General features: G+C 51.6%; 1 protein-coding gene across 1 annotated transcript; it reads right to left on the reverse strand.

The window, feature by feature from the left end:
• Positions 1–1,364: 1,364 nt before the first annotated feature.
• MAVS (mitochondrial antiviral signaling protein) lies at positions 1,365–13,653 on the reverse strand. Its single transcript, XM_068987394.1, has 7 exons — positions 13,623–13,653; positions 9,453–9,639; positions 8,367–8,541; positions 6,922–7,094; positions 6,044–6,200; positions 3,705–4,207; positions 1,365–2,847 (listed from the first exon to the last, which is right to left on the reverse strand). The coding sequence occupies exons 2-7, from the start codon at positions 9,567–9,569 to the stop codon at positions 2,401–2,403; spliced, it is 1,572 nt and encodes a 523-aa protein (XP_068843495.1). The 5' UTR covers positions 9,570–9,639; positions 13,623–13,653; the 3' UTR covers positions 1,365–2,400.
• Positions 13,654–15,609: the final 1,956 nt, after the last annotated feature.

The raw sequence follows: 15,609 nt of genomic DNA on the forward strand, positions 1-15,609 counted from the left end.
TTGCTAAGTCTGCCCTAAGTGCTTGTAAGGGCCCTCTGACCTCACCCCTGATTTTACCCCAAGGTGAAGGTACTTTCCATCTCCAAGTATAGGTGACTAGACCCCTGTATGGGGGTAGAGGTCCTTCCTCACTCCCTTCACATCATCCAGGCCATGGTGACCTGCCTGGGTTTCCCTCCTACATGCAACCTCCTGCAACTGAAACCATACTCCAAACCCAGGACTGTTGAGATCTGATGCATCTCATCAACTACCCCAAGCCTTCTCCTTGCCAACAGCCAATCCCAATCCTGCCCGAAGTTGGCATTTTAGTTACAACAGCTAAAATAGGAATGCTGCACAATGCAGGCTAAGTCAGGGCTTCTGGGCTGCATAATTTGAAAAGTGCCAGGACATTCCCTGAATATTTCCTACACACCTTATCCACAGATCTCTCCAAAACAGCTGGTCACTCTGTTTGAAATCCTACAATTTAAGAAGCATTCTTCAGGTTTACAAACTGCTTTCTGGAGATACTTTTTCCCAAAGCTATCTTGGGAGGGTAACACATTAAAACCAATACCTGTTCATGAATTGTTCACTGACCTAGGTACCTAGGAAGGAGCCCAGAAGGCTGGTTAAGAGTAAAGATAACATGGAGTGGTTGCAGACAGCTTCACTAGGGACCATTCGTGGCTTCAGGGTACAGGTGGTTCGGTCTGGAGAGAGGGCTCAAGATAAGTTCAGAGGTAGAGGTAGAAGCCATTAGGTTGCTGAAGTCCCTGAGGGCAGTGCAAAGAAAGACTGTAGTAGCCAAAGCAGGGTGCAGGACTCTGCAGACTGACAGCTTGCAGGTGGGCCACAGTGACACCCTAACTCTTGTGTCTCCTTAGAGCTCTAGTCCCTGTCCCTTGCAGAGCCCAGAAATGAGGGTGGCTCCCTGAGGCTCCTGTGCCTGGCCCTTGTCCAGCAATGGCTGCCTGGAAAGCACTCACAAGGATATCCTTCAATCCATCTGGCTGCTGCATGGGGGCACCCTAGCCGCCACCCTGCACAGATGCCCCAGTAGACATGTCTCCCTCCTTACTCCCCAGCAATCCCCAGTGCATGGAACAAAATAAGGGACAAATATGAAAGGGGCATAGGCAGTAGGGGCTGGGTCTGCTTCTAAATGTGTGGCCAAGTGCTCCAGCCCCTCCACGTTTGAATAGTGACAAAACCAACATGCATGCAAACTTCAGTAAGTAAAATGCCAGGAACCATTCTAAGGTTTATATAGATAAACTCATTTAATCCTCACAATACTAGGACATGTATAGATGTATAGAGTATCTACATAATTTTACTATTCATACCAATTATACAGGTGAGAAAACTGAGGCATAGAGAGATTAACACCTTGCCCAAGAGCACAGAGTTAGTAAGAGACAGAACAGGGCCTAACTTACCCTACACTGCAGCGGTGCATACTTACCCACTGGGCACTCTGCCTCTCATGCCCTCATCTCTACCTGGCTAGGCAGGGAAAGGTGAGAGGAGCATTTAGCGGCCACCTGCTTTGGACCAGGCACTTAACAAAGATCTGTATGCTCCAATCTCAGGAGAATTCAGTGAAGGATGAGACACAATCCTCATTGTCCACATGGGTAAGCAAGACCAGAGAAGTCTGATTATCTGCCAAGGCCACACAGCCCACAAAGAGATGGAGCTGAAATCCAAACCTTGGCCTGAGCTCTGTCCTGCAGGTTCTCCCTCTCCAACCCCCAAAGGGAGCTGAAGAGAACAGAGACTAGGATGAGGAGGCTGGAGAGGGGCTCTTTAGGTGCTCCTCAGGTCTAGCACCTCATCAGGCTTCCCAGGGGTCCATGGGAATCTCTGGACCTCCTCCCATCCTTGTGTGGTAGGGAGGGGAACCAGAGAGACAGGGGACTAAGTCCTTAAAGATGGGCCTCCCTGCTGCTCTGCAGTGGGCTACTGGGCCACTGGGGGCTAGAGCAATGTCCCCTACCCCATCTATTGGTTGCAGGGACCAGGCAGGATGGGGAAGGTTTCTGACCCACTGTGGTCCCCAGTGGCACCTCCTGATTCTTGCACTTGGGTAAAGAGGGATAAGGCCTAGATGGGAGCACCTTCTCCAGGGGTTAAGGGCAACAACCAGATGGCCAGCTGGGTGAGGATGGAGCACCAGGAGCAGCCCAGGGCCCGGTAAGCCAAGGATGGTGGGGGAGCCACCAAGGGCATGAGATGGGACAGAAATACTGCCCCCAAGGACTAGGCCTGTGGCCCCCTGCCTCCCTTCTGACCCAGCTTCTGCCAGCCCTGAAAAAAGGGTCAAGGATGGTGAGACAGCTCGGCTCTGTGACTCAGGCAGATGTACAATGGGAAAGAGAGAAGATGAACGGCAAGAAGGACCCAGGAGCTTCACTGGGGTAGGCGCCGCCGGTACAGTGAAGCCAGGAGCACTAGAAGTGCCCCAGCCATGGCCACCCCGAGCCACGGAGCCCAGGGCAAGGTCCTGACCACAGGCAATTCCTCCCCGTCTTCCTCTGCCTGGAATTTCGGGGTAGTGCGTGTCCCGGGGCTGTCCCCCAGGAGGGAGGTGCTGGGGTTCTCATGGATCCTAATGGTGTCTTCAGACACATACTCGTTCTCCTCGGGGGCATTGTCAGGCCCCATGCCCAGGGAGTTACTGTGGCTGATGGCGAGATCCGCGGAGCAGCCTGAGAACGGCTGGCTGTCCATCCTAGATACCAGCCTTCCAGGCTTGCTCAGCTCCAGCTCTGAGCCACAGCAGTCAGAGCTGCTGTCTGGCCAGAGTGACGTGCCTCCAGTGGCAGTGCCTGTGGGCACTGGTGATGCTGGAGTCTCCTGGGAAAGAAAGGAGGAACTAGAGGGACTGAGGATGGTAGGGGACAAGCCAGGCTGGGTAGCCCCACTCCCAGGACAGGCCAAAAACGGACACCCCAACCCCTCAGTAGCCAGCCCACAGTGCCAAAAGGTAATCTTCTCTTGGGGACTCAACTCACTGATGGTGCAGGAAGACAGTCGGGGAAGAGGGGACTAAGGCCCTGCAGGAGCATCAGTGGTGAGACTTCCTCCAGGGCTGAGACCTCTACTCACTGGCCTGCTTCTGAACTTACTTCTACCCCAGGGAGCCCTTGGTCATGTGTGGTCCGCTCTACTTTGACTTTCTGCCTGGTCTTGATGGCCATGAAGTAGCCACAGGGTCAGAGGTTGGGCCATGGACTTGGTTCCTCCAGGCAGACAGCAGCAGGAGGGTCAGATAAGCAGGCTCAGAGGCAACTGCAGAGGCTACTAGGTCAGAGTAGATGGGCTGGGACTAGAGTCTGTAAAACCTTGGTCACGGTGGGGCAAGCCAGATATCCCAGCAGTGAAGAGCGAGGTGTTGAGGCAAACAGGAATGTTTCTTCATCTGCAAAACAACACTGCTGAGCTTAAAGGGGAGCTGTGAGCTCTAAATGGGTTAATGCACATGACCAGCAGAGGTGGTTCAGCAAGCCTGACCCTCCTGAAGCATCCACACTTGACAGCTCTAATGATTATTATTATTCTAAAGAACAAGGTATTAGGTCTGGATGAGATTGGGTCTCGGTTCTCCCTATTCCCTCAAAAAGCAGCCCTGGATCAGGCTGGAGTCAGAATGGAGACTGGAGAAGGGCTGGGGGGAGAGGCTTGGATCAGTGCTGGGAGGGGTAAGAACTCACCTTCACGAGTCTATTGCTGCTCCTGATGGTGAGCCTTGTGTCGGCAGGCACCTTACTGGCCACTGTGCTTGCAGGCATCCCGTGGTCAGGTTTCCCACTAGTAGGCACTTTGGGTGGCACCATGCCAGAACGCACTGAGTTGATGGGCAACCTGGATGGTGCTAGACTGGTGGGCATTGCACCAGGGGGCTTCAAGCTTGTGGGCAACTTGGAAGGCACTGAGCTGCCAAATGCTGAATTGGTGGGCACCTTGGAGGGCACTGTGCTGGCAGTCATAGGGTTGTTGGGCACCCCTGCCCCACTGGAGCAGATGGTACCTTCAGCCTGGTCACCAGCACCTCCTGCAGAGGTCAAGCCAATGGAGGAGGAGGAGGTGCCAACAGATGGAGCTGACACTGGGGGTCCAGGCAAGCGGCTTGCCCTGGGCGTAGAACGGGCCAAGGGCTGGAAGGAGACAGTCGGAGACACAGGCCCATGGAGTGACGTGGAACTGGAGACCATGCCTGCAGTTGGTGAAAGAAAATGAGAAACACAAACCCACAGGAATGTTATCCTTGGATCAGAGGGATAGAGAAGGGTCTCTCTGTCCCAACTAACACTATCCCTACTGCATCCAACCTCCCACCCATGGAGGAGTCTCCAGTCCCTTTAGTCACTGATCCCAGGGCTGCAGGCCTAATGGTTGCAGATAAATCCTTGGTCCTGTCCCTCCTCAGTCCCTGACCTGTTGTCTCACAAGAGCAAAATGATCCCTCCCTCTAACAGGGTCTAGGAGCCTGAGAATCATTATTAGTTTTCCTCTCTGCATTTTTTTCTCCTGCCTGGGACACCCTCTTTTCTCTTGTCTGCCTCTTTCAACCTCTGCTTAGACTAGCAGAATCCTGGATGTTTCTCCCACGGCCATCTTTCTTCTCAGCAGGAACAACCAGAGGCCAGGGCAAGGGGCAGCAGGATGACTCAAGTAGAAGAGCTCACACCAGTCATATGGCACCAGAGGCCCAGTGACCACCCCCCTTCTAGGAGGCCTAAGGGCTTGTGGGCGCAGGGACAAAACCATCCCTGGGAGGAGGGCCTGAACTGGGGAAAGCAGGAGGGAGTAGGTGGTGATGGTCCATAAAGGCAGTTATATAAGGATTTGCCACGGAACTCTGAAAACACACATGCCAGGCCCTACATCTGACAAAGATCAGGAGTGATTCTGATGTCCACCCCACTCCTACCCCAAATCTACCACCATAACATCTCATGGGACCTGTGTCCATACTTATACTGAAATCAAAGTGCCCATCGTCTCCCTGGTCCACAGCAGTGTTTTCTGAAAAGGTGTTCCACAGCAGGCTGGCACTGCCAAGTGCAAAAGGATGCTTGAGATAGAGTGACAGGAGCATGGAACACTAAGGATGGCTTCTCTGAACCTTTAACTGCTCATGTGCCTTGTGGCTGTTCCATGGGCACTGGGGGCTGGCTAGGCACCAATGTTATGTGGCACTCAGTTGAGGAAATATGCCAGCCTGAAAGATCAGAGTAGACAGTATTATACTCCTGAGACGTCTGATGTCAGGGTCCAGGCCCTTGGATGATGAAGAATATACTTCCTCTGGACACTGAAATGTTTGAGTGATTTGCTGGGAGCTGGAGACCCCTTTGGGATGGGGCAGTGCTCCCTGCCAACAGCTGGCCCAGCCCTGTACTCTCCTTACACTGTCCTCTAGGTCCTGGCGGATCCCTTATATAGTCCCTTAGGCATAGTGCAGACGTGGCCCTAATTCACTTCTTCTACCTATATCCACACCCTCTGCAATGTGACCTTATCAGTCCTCTCATGGAGGGATGGAGTCTATCTTTCTACTCCTCGATGCTGGGCTGGCCTGGTAATTTGCTTTGTCCCACAGAAAGAGGCAGGAGGAAAACTGTATCAGTTTTGAACCTATGACCCAGGAGTCCTCTCTCCCTCTCTCAGAACAGAGCTTGGCTCACGTATATTAAATGGGCTTGTCTATGGGAGATGAGAGGTTCATGGAAGAGAACTGAGATGCTCTAGCCAAGAACCATAAACAACTTATATGTAAACTGATGTGTATACAAGAGGGAATTCACCCCAGCTGAGCCAGCCCAAACTGCTGACCCACACAATCATGAGCTGAATAAATAGTTCTTATTTTAAGCTACCAAATTCTGGGACTATCTTACAAAGCAGATACTAACCAATATGTTCTCTGAGGAAGGTCGTTCCCTGGGGAATACCACCTTTGCCTCCTGTCCAAGAAAGCCACAGGGACATCCCGCTTACCCTCACTGGGAGGTCAGAAAGGCGCTCTAATTCCAGAGTCCACGCATACCTGCTGTGTGGGTACTGCCCAGTTCTGTGTCTTGCTCCTGATGTACACTGGAGGTCAGAGTGCTGAGGGCCACCGTGTCAGACAAGGGCTCCAGGGGGCCACCCAGCCTCTTCAAGACAGCCCCAGAATGGGATGGTTGTGGGGCTTTCTCTGAATTCTGCAAGAGGGAATATAGGAATAAGGCAGTCGCTTCTTCCGGGAGCTGGCAAAGGGCAACTTGTGCTTGAGACAGCTCCTACAGGCCACAGTCCATGCCACAAGGAACGGGACCAAGGAAGCTTTTACCTCGGCCTTGGCCATTGCTAGAACGTCTGTCTACAGGTGACTGTGAACCTCCTTCATAGAAAATCATAGTATGGGGGAGTCTCTACTCATCTGTCTGGCCCTAAAGAAAAGTCTCCCTCTCTGGGGCCACTGCACAGACCCTTTCTCAGGCTTCAAGTTCATGATTTGGTGTCTCCTGGACATCTAACTGCCCAGTCATCATATCCCAGTAGAATCAGCCATATTTCCCCAAAACTTGGCTTTACTGGTGATGATTACAGCTCCAACCATCCATCCCTTACCCCACCACCTCCCGCTCCCTCACTCCCCCTATCTGGTCATACCCTGATCCCTTGACTCAGCTCAACATCTCAAATGGACCATTGCAAAGACCTCAAAATTGTGACCTCACAGCTGACTGATGACAAAGGGGTAAGGCTGCCATGTGGTGAAGACCTGGTCAACAGTCTGGCAGCTGGTCTGGGGCAGATCCACATTGTGAGAGCTTGGGGTTCTGAGCAGAGTTTAGGCAGGATCTGTGGGGGGCTTCCAGAAAGCTGGGTGGGCAGAAGCACGAAGACAGGAACACAACAGCAGAAGGCGTGTGGCCGCACCTCTCCCAGGGACTCTGGTAGCTGGGTATCCTGGACAGGCAGAGGGTAACTTGGCTCGTACTCTGTGTGGCCATTGCCAGGGATGCTGGGGGCCACAGCAGGTGTGGAGGGCCTTGGAATCTCAGCAGGAACTGGTGGTGCCTCCAGCGGGGCTGGAGGGTGGTTTGGATTCCCTGAAGGATAAAGATAAAGTGATGTCAAGGAGGAAATGGAGACTCTCAGGGACAGGAGAGGCCTGGGTGCTCCCAGGTCATGGTTATCAGTTTCCCCACAGCATCAAAAGCTACCCTGAGGTGGAAGGCACCCCTCAGAGGAGACCCGTGTCACCAAGTGGGAGGCAGGTACTAGAGGGAGAGTGGAGATGGAGAGGGCAAGGAGCAGAACAGGCAGGAGAGGGGAGAGCGTTGGGGGTGCCTCAGAAGCCTCTCACCACCTGCCTGTATCAGCAGTCACCACTTCTCTGTCCCCAGGCATTCTGGACACAGTGGCTTTCTTCTCCCCCTTGTGGGTGGCTGTCACCACTAACTGACCCTTGACCTAAAGCTGCTTCCTTAACCTCTCCCCTCTGCCCCCACCAACCATGCCTGGTCCTACCACAGCTGTGTCTGGGGAAATCACAAATTGTTAATCTCCACAAATGAAGAGATGAGGTAGGGAGGAAGGAAAGAAGGGGTGTGGGGAGAAAGAAAGGCAAACATGGTGATATTTTTAAGGCTGTGGATCTGAGCAGTGTGTCAGGAATTGTCTCTATCTGAAATATAGGTCTTGTGTGAGTTTTCTTCCTGCCTCAGACCCTGAGACCCTGGCCTCAGTGGACCCCCTCTGAGTACTTGGCTTGGCAGGGAGCATTGAGAGCGCACTGAGGGATAGCGGGGCAACTGGGGGTTGGACGGAGTTGGCGGTTAGGAGGCTCTAGGGGAAACCAGGGGGAGGGGAGGAGATGAGGGGAAAGGAAGGAAGAAGCCCATGAGGAAGAAAGGAGGGACAGTCACGGGATGGGGAGAGAAGAGATGAACAGAGAGAGGGAAGGTGAACAAGGGAGAGGAGACAAGAGGAAGTGAGAAAAGCATGGCAGGCAAACATCATAGCTGCAAAAATTAGAGGAGGCTCCATTTGCTGGGCACGTGGAAGGCGCTAGCTCCCGCTGAGTGCTCAACATGCCATCATCCTGTGGTGTTCACAGCAGCCCTACAAGCTAGACATTGCCATTAGTCCCATTTCACAGAGAAGACTGAGACTTAGGGAATGAAGGGGATTGGTCAAAGGGTTAATAAGGATTAATAAGTCGCTTAGCAGGGATCTACACTCAGGTTTGCCCACTGCCCAGGAATGATGGGAGAGAAGGTGACAGAGGAAGACAGAAGGAATAGGGTAAGGGGAGAGGGACAGCGAAGGCCAAGGGAATCAGGGGAGTTCCAGAAGAGGGGCCAGGGCAGGTGGCTCACGTGGCAGGTTGCTCTGGTAGACACGGGCCACTTCATCAGCGAGACCAGTATGCTCACAGATCCTCAGTGCCCTGATGAAGGAATGCACCCAGCCGTTCCTCCGCCGAAGACTGTCGAAGAGGTCCCAGAGGGTGCCCTGGTTCCCCCTGCGCTCATAGGTGGCCCGAAGTCGGTCCTGAAAGACACAGCCCCGCCACCCAGATCAAGTCAGGTAGCCCTGACCCCCTCCCCGCAGCCGCAAGTGGAGGTACCTAGAAAGCTACAAGATGGAGGCAGCCATCTGAAGCTGGGTCAGAGCCCAGGACAAGGCCAGAGTTTTGAGCCCAAGTTCCCAGACCCAGGAAATAGGTCTTTACTGTGTCCCAGGCTCTCTTCTCACGGCTTTGCGTGAATTGCCTTATTTAATGCTATCATTATCCCTACTCAACTGATGAGGAAACTTGAGGCTTAGCACATACAAACAAGTGACCAGATAGCAGAAACCCACAGAAAACATTTACAGTGGAACTAAATGATAAGGAATTCCTGCAAACACCAAAATACAAGAGAAAGGAGCCAAACTCCACCAGCCACAAACTCAAATACCACCAGCATCTGCATGCAGGAAGCAGAGGGAGGCCTCGGGGTTCAATGTGGAGACAGATAAAACTAGGAGGGGCTGGGCTCACCTCACTAGGAGCCCACAGCAAGTGCCAAAGGGGCTAGCACCATCTGGCTCCCAAGGACTCTGAAAGCTGAGCCCTGGGACTCTGCCAGGATGGGTCCATGACCAGGAGAAAGGAATTGAGACTAAGCAGGAAGAAGGACAAGAGATGGAGAAGGTTCCAGCGAAAGCGAGTAAGGGGGCCTGAGCCCAGAAATCTCAGTGCTATATTTTGGAGCACTATACCAAAACAACACAAGAACCTCAGTAGGGTTGGAAAGGACACCCTGAGCCACACGTCATTCTGAAGGTTAGAAAACTGTCAACAATGGGAAGCAGGATACAGATGACAGAGAAGGAAGGAGTTGGTCCTGGCCTGGAAGAAGCTCTGAATTCCACAACCCTGCCCCCACTCAGTGCCTGACTGTCGGGCCCTGGCTTACCTGGTCACTTGTTGTGAGGCAGGACAGGTGAGGCAGAATATCCAGAACATGAATATTGCAAAAATTGCTGTGATTGTTGCGGATATACTGATAAGTTCTGTCCTCGGCAAACGTCATCACTGTCTGGGTTCTGAACTGGCAGAGGGCTCTGGCCCATGAAGGGTGGATGGACTGAGAGGAATAAAGGCTGGAAGAAAGCAGAGCATTCATGGCAACCAGGTTGGGGGTAGGGTTGGACAAAAGGCAATTCTTTCTTTTCCACCTCTTTGGAACATTTGCTTTTTTCTTTAATCATCCTACTTTATCACATTTTTATTTGGCTGCATCGGGTCTTAGTAACAGCATGTGGGATCTTAGTTCCCTGACAAGGGATAAAACCCACGAGCCCTGCATTGGAAGACAGATTCTTAACCACTGGACCAAAAGAAGTCACCATCCTACTTTACTATTGTCTTAGTATCAGAGGCCCTCAGTGAATTTGCTTAAAAACAAACTGATGGGGGAAAAAAAAATCAGATTCAGAAGACCTAGGGCCCAATTCTGCCCATCAGGTTGGTCAGTGTTTGGGAAGAGCTCTGGCTCCTGCCTCATCATCCCCAGGTCTGAATGTGCCCCCAGCTGCTGAGAGCAACAGGGCTGCTTCTTTGGAGAACACTGAGGGGGAAGAAGACAGGGAGGAAGGGGAAGAAATGGGGGAGGAGAAGGGGTAGAGGGAGAGGAGGAGGAGGAGAACAAGGCACCCAACATAATAATAGGATCTATCCTATTCTTACCATGAAGAAAATGCAGTACCAAGGAATTAAGGGGGCTTGCTAGTTAGTAGAAGAGCAAAGAACTGAGGTCTTTAGGATCTGGGATCAGGTTCTTCCCAGAACTTGACTGCAGGCCCATCATTACATTAAAACTTGCCATGTACAGACTTTCAGGTAGGAGGCTAAGTTCCATTCCTGGGTGTGACTCCAGGAAAGTTATCAGCCTTTCCCAGGATTATCCTCACCCCTAAAATGGCTCAGAGAGGTTGTTCTGAAAATACAGTAGTTCAGTCTTATAAGCCTGAAATTTTAAAATGCCCCGGGGACTTCCCTGGCAGTACAGTGGTTAAGACTCCATGCCTCCACTGCAGGGGACACTGGTGGGAACAAAGATTTCACATGCCACAGGGCATGGCCAAAAAAAAAACACACACACATAAAAGTGCTCCAAATACAATCAATTGCTACCGGTTGCTTATGTAGCACTTACCACAATTTTCAATTATAGATCTGTTTGTTTGCTTGCTCCTTAAGAAAAATTTCTATTTTATTTATTTTTGCTCCACCAAGTGGCATGAGGGATCTTAGTTCCCCAACTAGGATCAAACCTGTGTCCCCTACAGTGGTAGCATGGACTCTTAACCATTGGGCCCCCAGGGAAGTGCCTGCTTGTTTCTTATTTGCCTTTCTCATGGGAGAGTGCTGCAGGGAATAAGACAGACAAGATCTCTGCCATCATCCAATTTACATTCTACTGGAATGGGACAGATAAATCAGTAAATATATATATATATATAAGGATTTCAGATAGCAATAAAGGTTATAGAGGAAATAAGGCAGATGAGACAGTCCCTGAAGATGGGGATGCTTCTTGAACTGGGGTGGGGAAGGAAGCCTTTTTGAATTGACATTTGACCTGAATGGTTCTTGGCTGTAAGGAGATCAGTATTTTGGGCATAGGACACAGCAAGTTAGAAGTCCTAAGATGGGAACAAGCTTGACATGTTTAAAGAACAGAAAGTAGGCTGGAGTTGTCCAGGTTTAGAAAGCAAGGGGGAGGGGCAGATATCAAGGTCAAGAAGGTTGGGAAGGACTGCTAATGCAGGACATTATAGGAAAGGACTTTGTGTTTTATTTGGAGTGAAACAGGGAGCCGTTGGAGGGTTCTAAGCAGGAAAAGGAGAGGATTTGATTTATGTTAAAGACTTCTGTGGTGGTTGTAAGGACCCTGGGCTGTGGCGGGGTCATGATGGAAGCAGGGAGACAAGTCAGGAGGTCACAGCAGGGAATACATGACAGGTATGGCCAGGATGATAACCATGACGGTGGCGACAGGTGACTGGATTCTGATATCTTGTGGATATGGGAGGTGAAGGAGAGAGAAGAATCAAAGATTCCTTCCTAGGCACTGGGTGGGTGGAGAGTGTCACTTAGCAAGCCAGAAAATCCAGGGGAGAAGCAGTGGGGCAGAGAAGACTCCAGAACTCCATTTTCAACAAGTGAAGCTTGAGATGCTATCAGATATTCAAAGGGGTTTTCAGGGAGAGAATTGGGCAGAGGACAGAGAGGGAGACTGGAGTTGAAACATGGGTGTCAAGCTTGGTGAGAACTCTAGGAGACAGTGTTGCAAAGCAGAGAGTGCCCAAAAGTTGCTGAGGCTCCCAGTCCCCTGCCACATGGGAAATGGTGCAGCTGTCCTGCCTACCTGCTGCCCACTGGCCCCATGGCCGCCTGCTGCATGACTTCCTTTGCCAACCACAAGTGCTATACCTCTTGTGGAGCGAGAACCAACAACAGAAGTCAAGAGGATCAGGGAGGTGGGGCGGGGGTCCTCTGAGCCTTCAAGAGAGGAACAGAGAACTCTGTGGTGGGGCCAGATCACTCCTTCCCTCCCACGGGATCCAGGGAGGCCCCAGGAGAGAGTCAGGTGACAAATTCTTCTGCATTCCAGCCTCAGCCTCAAGGCATAGAGTTTGGGAAATATGGATGTATAAAATAGTCTCAACCAAAAAGAAAGGAAGCTCATATTGTTCACACTTACTGAAGGGCTACTATAGGCAAAGTGAAAGTCACTCAGTCGTGTCCAACTCTTTGCAACCCCATGGACTATACAGCCCATGGAATTCTCCAGGCCAGAATACTGGAGTGGGTAGCCTTTCCCTTCTCCAGGGGATCTTCCCAACCCAGCGATCGAACCCAGGTCTCCCGCACTGCAGGCGGATTCTTTACCAACTGAGCCACAAGAACACTGGAGTGGGTAGCCTATCCTTTCTCCAGTGGATCTTCCCCACTCAGGAATCCAACCGGGATCTCCTGCGTTGCAGACGGATTCTTTACCAACTGAGCTATCACGTAAGCCCTCTACTATAAGCAGGCACAGCCTAAATTTCTTTCATTAATTCTTGCCATAATGCTAAGAGAAGTGATGCCAAGTTGTCCAGCTGACCAGTGGCCTAACAGAATTGGAACCCAGGACTTGCTGCTTCATTGCATGTCTCACCATACATCTTGGGGGCATAGAGACCGCTGTGGCAAGTGAGACTCACACAGCCCCCTGCCTTCAAGCCCTCGGAGAGGCGAAGGACACGGCCTGCGTGAGGAGAGGTCGCTGAGTGAGAGTGTGCCTAAGACGCAATATTTAGTCCCTTCTCTTGTGAGAAATGGAAGTCTTTCGGCCAGGTCTGAGGACGTTTTAGCCCTGCCCTCCACAGGAGCCAGTTCTCAGGTCCTTCCAGATGTTTTTGAGTCCTCAAAATAAGGATGTCAGTTTTGTTTTTTCCAAGGTTTTCCTGGCACCTCCTTCCGGGTCTCAGGGAAGATTGTGCTCGGAGTGTTCTGGAGTGTTCCTGACCGTCACCGCTAGGAGGGCACCAGAGGCTCAGAGAGGCCCCCCTATCCCGGAAGGGACGAGGCCTCACAACCTCTGCTCGGAATCCAGAATTCCTGGGCCAGGGTCAGGTCCGCCGAGGGCCAGGAGGCTCTTCTGAGGTGTCATCGCCGAGAACAGCCAAGACCCGGGGTGGGCAGCAGTCGCGACCGCTAAAGGCGCGGCCGCTGAGATTGGCGCAACCGGGCTAGGCCTAGCCTTGTGTCACCTTGGGCCTGCGGACGGCTGGAGGAACTCAGTAACCAGAGCCCGTCTCCCTCCTTCCGCCCCAACTTCCCCTCCAGCCCGGGCAGACGTCCGCGCCACCCACTTCCAGAGCCCCGGGTGCTGGATGCGGCACGCGGAGCTCTCGCTGCCGCGAACCCCGCTATGCATTAGGACATGCTGTTCCCAGTCCCCCGCGCGCCCTAAGCCTCTTGCGCCCCGACGGACTCCGAGTCCCACTCGGCTTCTGCGCCGCGGACCACCTCCCCGAAAGGCGTCCGTGCTCGCTGAGCCCAGAGGACCGAGCTCCTGAGTCGGCGATCTTACCTTGGGTAGCCGCGACCCGGCGACCTGCCTTCAGCTGCGCCTGCGGGGAACCTTCCTCAGCTGGGAGGGAGAAGAGAGGCCGGGACCGCGCGGCCATTGGCCAGACGCGGGGGCGGGGCTTCGCGGCCTGCTGTTGCGGCTGGTCAGCGTGGGCCGGCACTTGACCTCGGTTGGCAAGCCTATCGGCGCTGGACCTGGGAGCAGAACTGACCTGGTTTTCTACTGCGTGATCAGAGGGGCAGATGGTCTTTCCTTCTTTTTCTCTTCCAGGGGGATATCTAGGGTCTGGATAGAAACCAAGTAGAAACCGAGCTGGGCTCAGTCCCACTTCCTACACGAAGCTACCCTCCTCCGAGGAATAATTTGAGGGTTGAGGGCTTTTATGTCGTTCGCTCCTGGACTCACAGGGCCTAGCACACGGTGTTCAATAAATGTCGGGTGTCACAAGGGTTCGAGTGCTTAACCAAGTGACACCCTTTCTGGGCCTGAGAAGGCAGGATCGGGATGTGTAGGTGTATGCAGGGCAAGGGCGCCAAGGTTGGCTTGCTCTGCACACAGGGTGTGGGCCTTGAGTGCTGCGTGGGAAAGGCCTCTAGGCTCAAGGATTTAGGGCGGTACCTCCCGACAGTGCTCGCCCTTCCTCTCCTGGGCCAAAGGACAATTACCGAGTGCCCACTCTGTTCCAGGTACAGACAAAGTTTTATATCTTTGGGCCCATTAAATATTCTCAAAATAACCACATAGAAGTTTATTTTTTCCTGTTTTAAAGAGAGGTTTAAAGATCTGGGGAAATGTTTGCAATTTTTAAACATATGCCAACCCTATCACCCAGCAACCTCTCCTGGTTGACCTATGAGTCCACCTAGAAACGCTCACTATACTGTTCATGGTGGCTTTATTCACAATAGGCAAACTCTGAAAGCAACCCAAATGCCCATCGACAGAATGGAGAGACAAACCTGGTGTACTGTAGTAGTGAAAAGTAACAGAGGACAAGAACTATTGATACAGACAACAGCATGAATCTTCCCAGGATGAATGGGCACTACGGCTAACCAAGCTAAGTACAAAAAGAACATGCTGTCTGTTCCCAGTCACAAGGTAAGATAAGGTTCAAAAACATGCAAAACTCATCTATATAAATAGAATTCATACCACTGGTTACCTCTGGGGAATGCTGAAGGGCTGCATACAAGAGAGTCTTCTGGAGTGATGGAACTGTTCAATATCTTGATATGCTGGTGAGTACCTGGGCTTGCACATATGCAAAAATGCATCAGCTGTACACTTAAGGTCGTTACATTTTATATTGCGACTTTATAAAGAAGGACAACTGAGGGCTGAGAGGTTTGGCTGAGATCACTTGCAAATGCCTGAGCACATAACTGTCTCCAAAATCAGTGCTCCAAAACTGAATTGTAGAAAGATACCTGAACACCTTTCAGATAAGATTTTATTACTTTATGTAGTAACTCTGGATATTTCACAACATACAGCATTTACAAAATGTTAATATCACACCTGAACTGTGATAAAGCCAGCTCTGCCTTGTTTAGCCAAGACAGGATCAGTGTTGGTTAGTTTGAGAATTTACTCCTGCCTGCTACGCACCCCAAATTCAGTTACCTCGTATCTAATTCTCACAAGATAACTATTGGGAATATGGTGACAGAGTTCCAAATGCAGTTGTCACCCTCTGTCTGCTGGACCTTGCAGGGCATTAAAAAATACAGCTTTTTCAAAAACTCTATGAGATATTGCCTCAATCCATTTGGGTCTATCTAACAAAGATACCATAGGCTGGGTGGCTTATACAACAAACATTTATTACTGGAGGCTGGGAAGTCCAAGATCAAGGTCCAACAGATTAGGTATCTGATAAAGGCTGTCTGTGATCCATGGGGTCAAAAAGAGTCGGACACAACTGAGCAACTGAACGGAACTGAAGGGCTGTCTTCCTGGATCACAAATGCAGTCTTCTTACTGT

The sequence above is a fragment of the Capricornis sumatraensis genome, chromosome 15 (assembly GCF_032405125.1).
Source record: "Capricornis sumatraensis isolate serow.1 chromosome 15, serow.2, whole genome shotgun sequence".
Taxonomy (NCBI): Eukaryota; Metazoa; Chordata; class Mammalia; order Artiodactyla; family Bovidae; genus Capricornis; species Capricornis sumatraensis.

Excerpts from the sequence above, each read along its gene's own strand:
- MAVS (XM_068987394.1), bottom strand. The coding sequence starts at position 9,569 with ATGACGTTTGCCGAGGACAGAACTTATCAGTATATCCGCAACAATCAC. Across the intron at positions 7,095-8,366 it reads CTACCAGAGCAACCTGCCAC|GGAATCCAAACCACCCTCCA; the intron begins GTGAGCCACCTG and ends TTTATCCTTCAG. Across the intron at positions 6,201-6,921 it reads TACCAGAGTCCCTGGGAGAG|AATTCAGAGAAAGCCCCACA; the intron begins GTGCGGCCACAC and ends TCCCTCTTGCAG.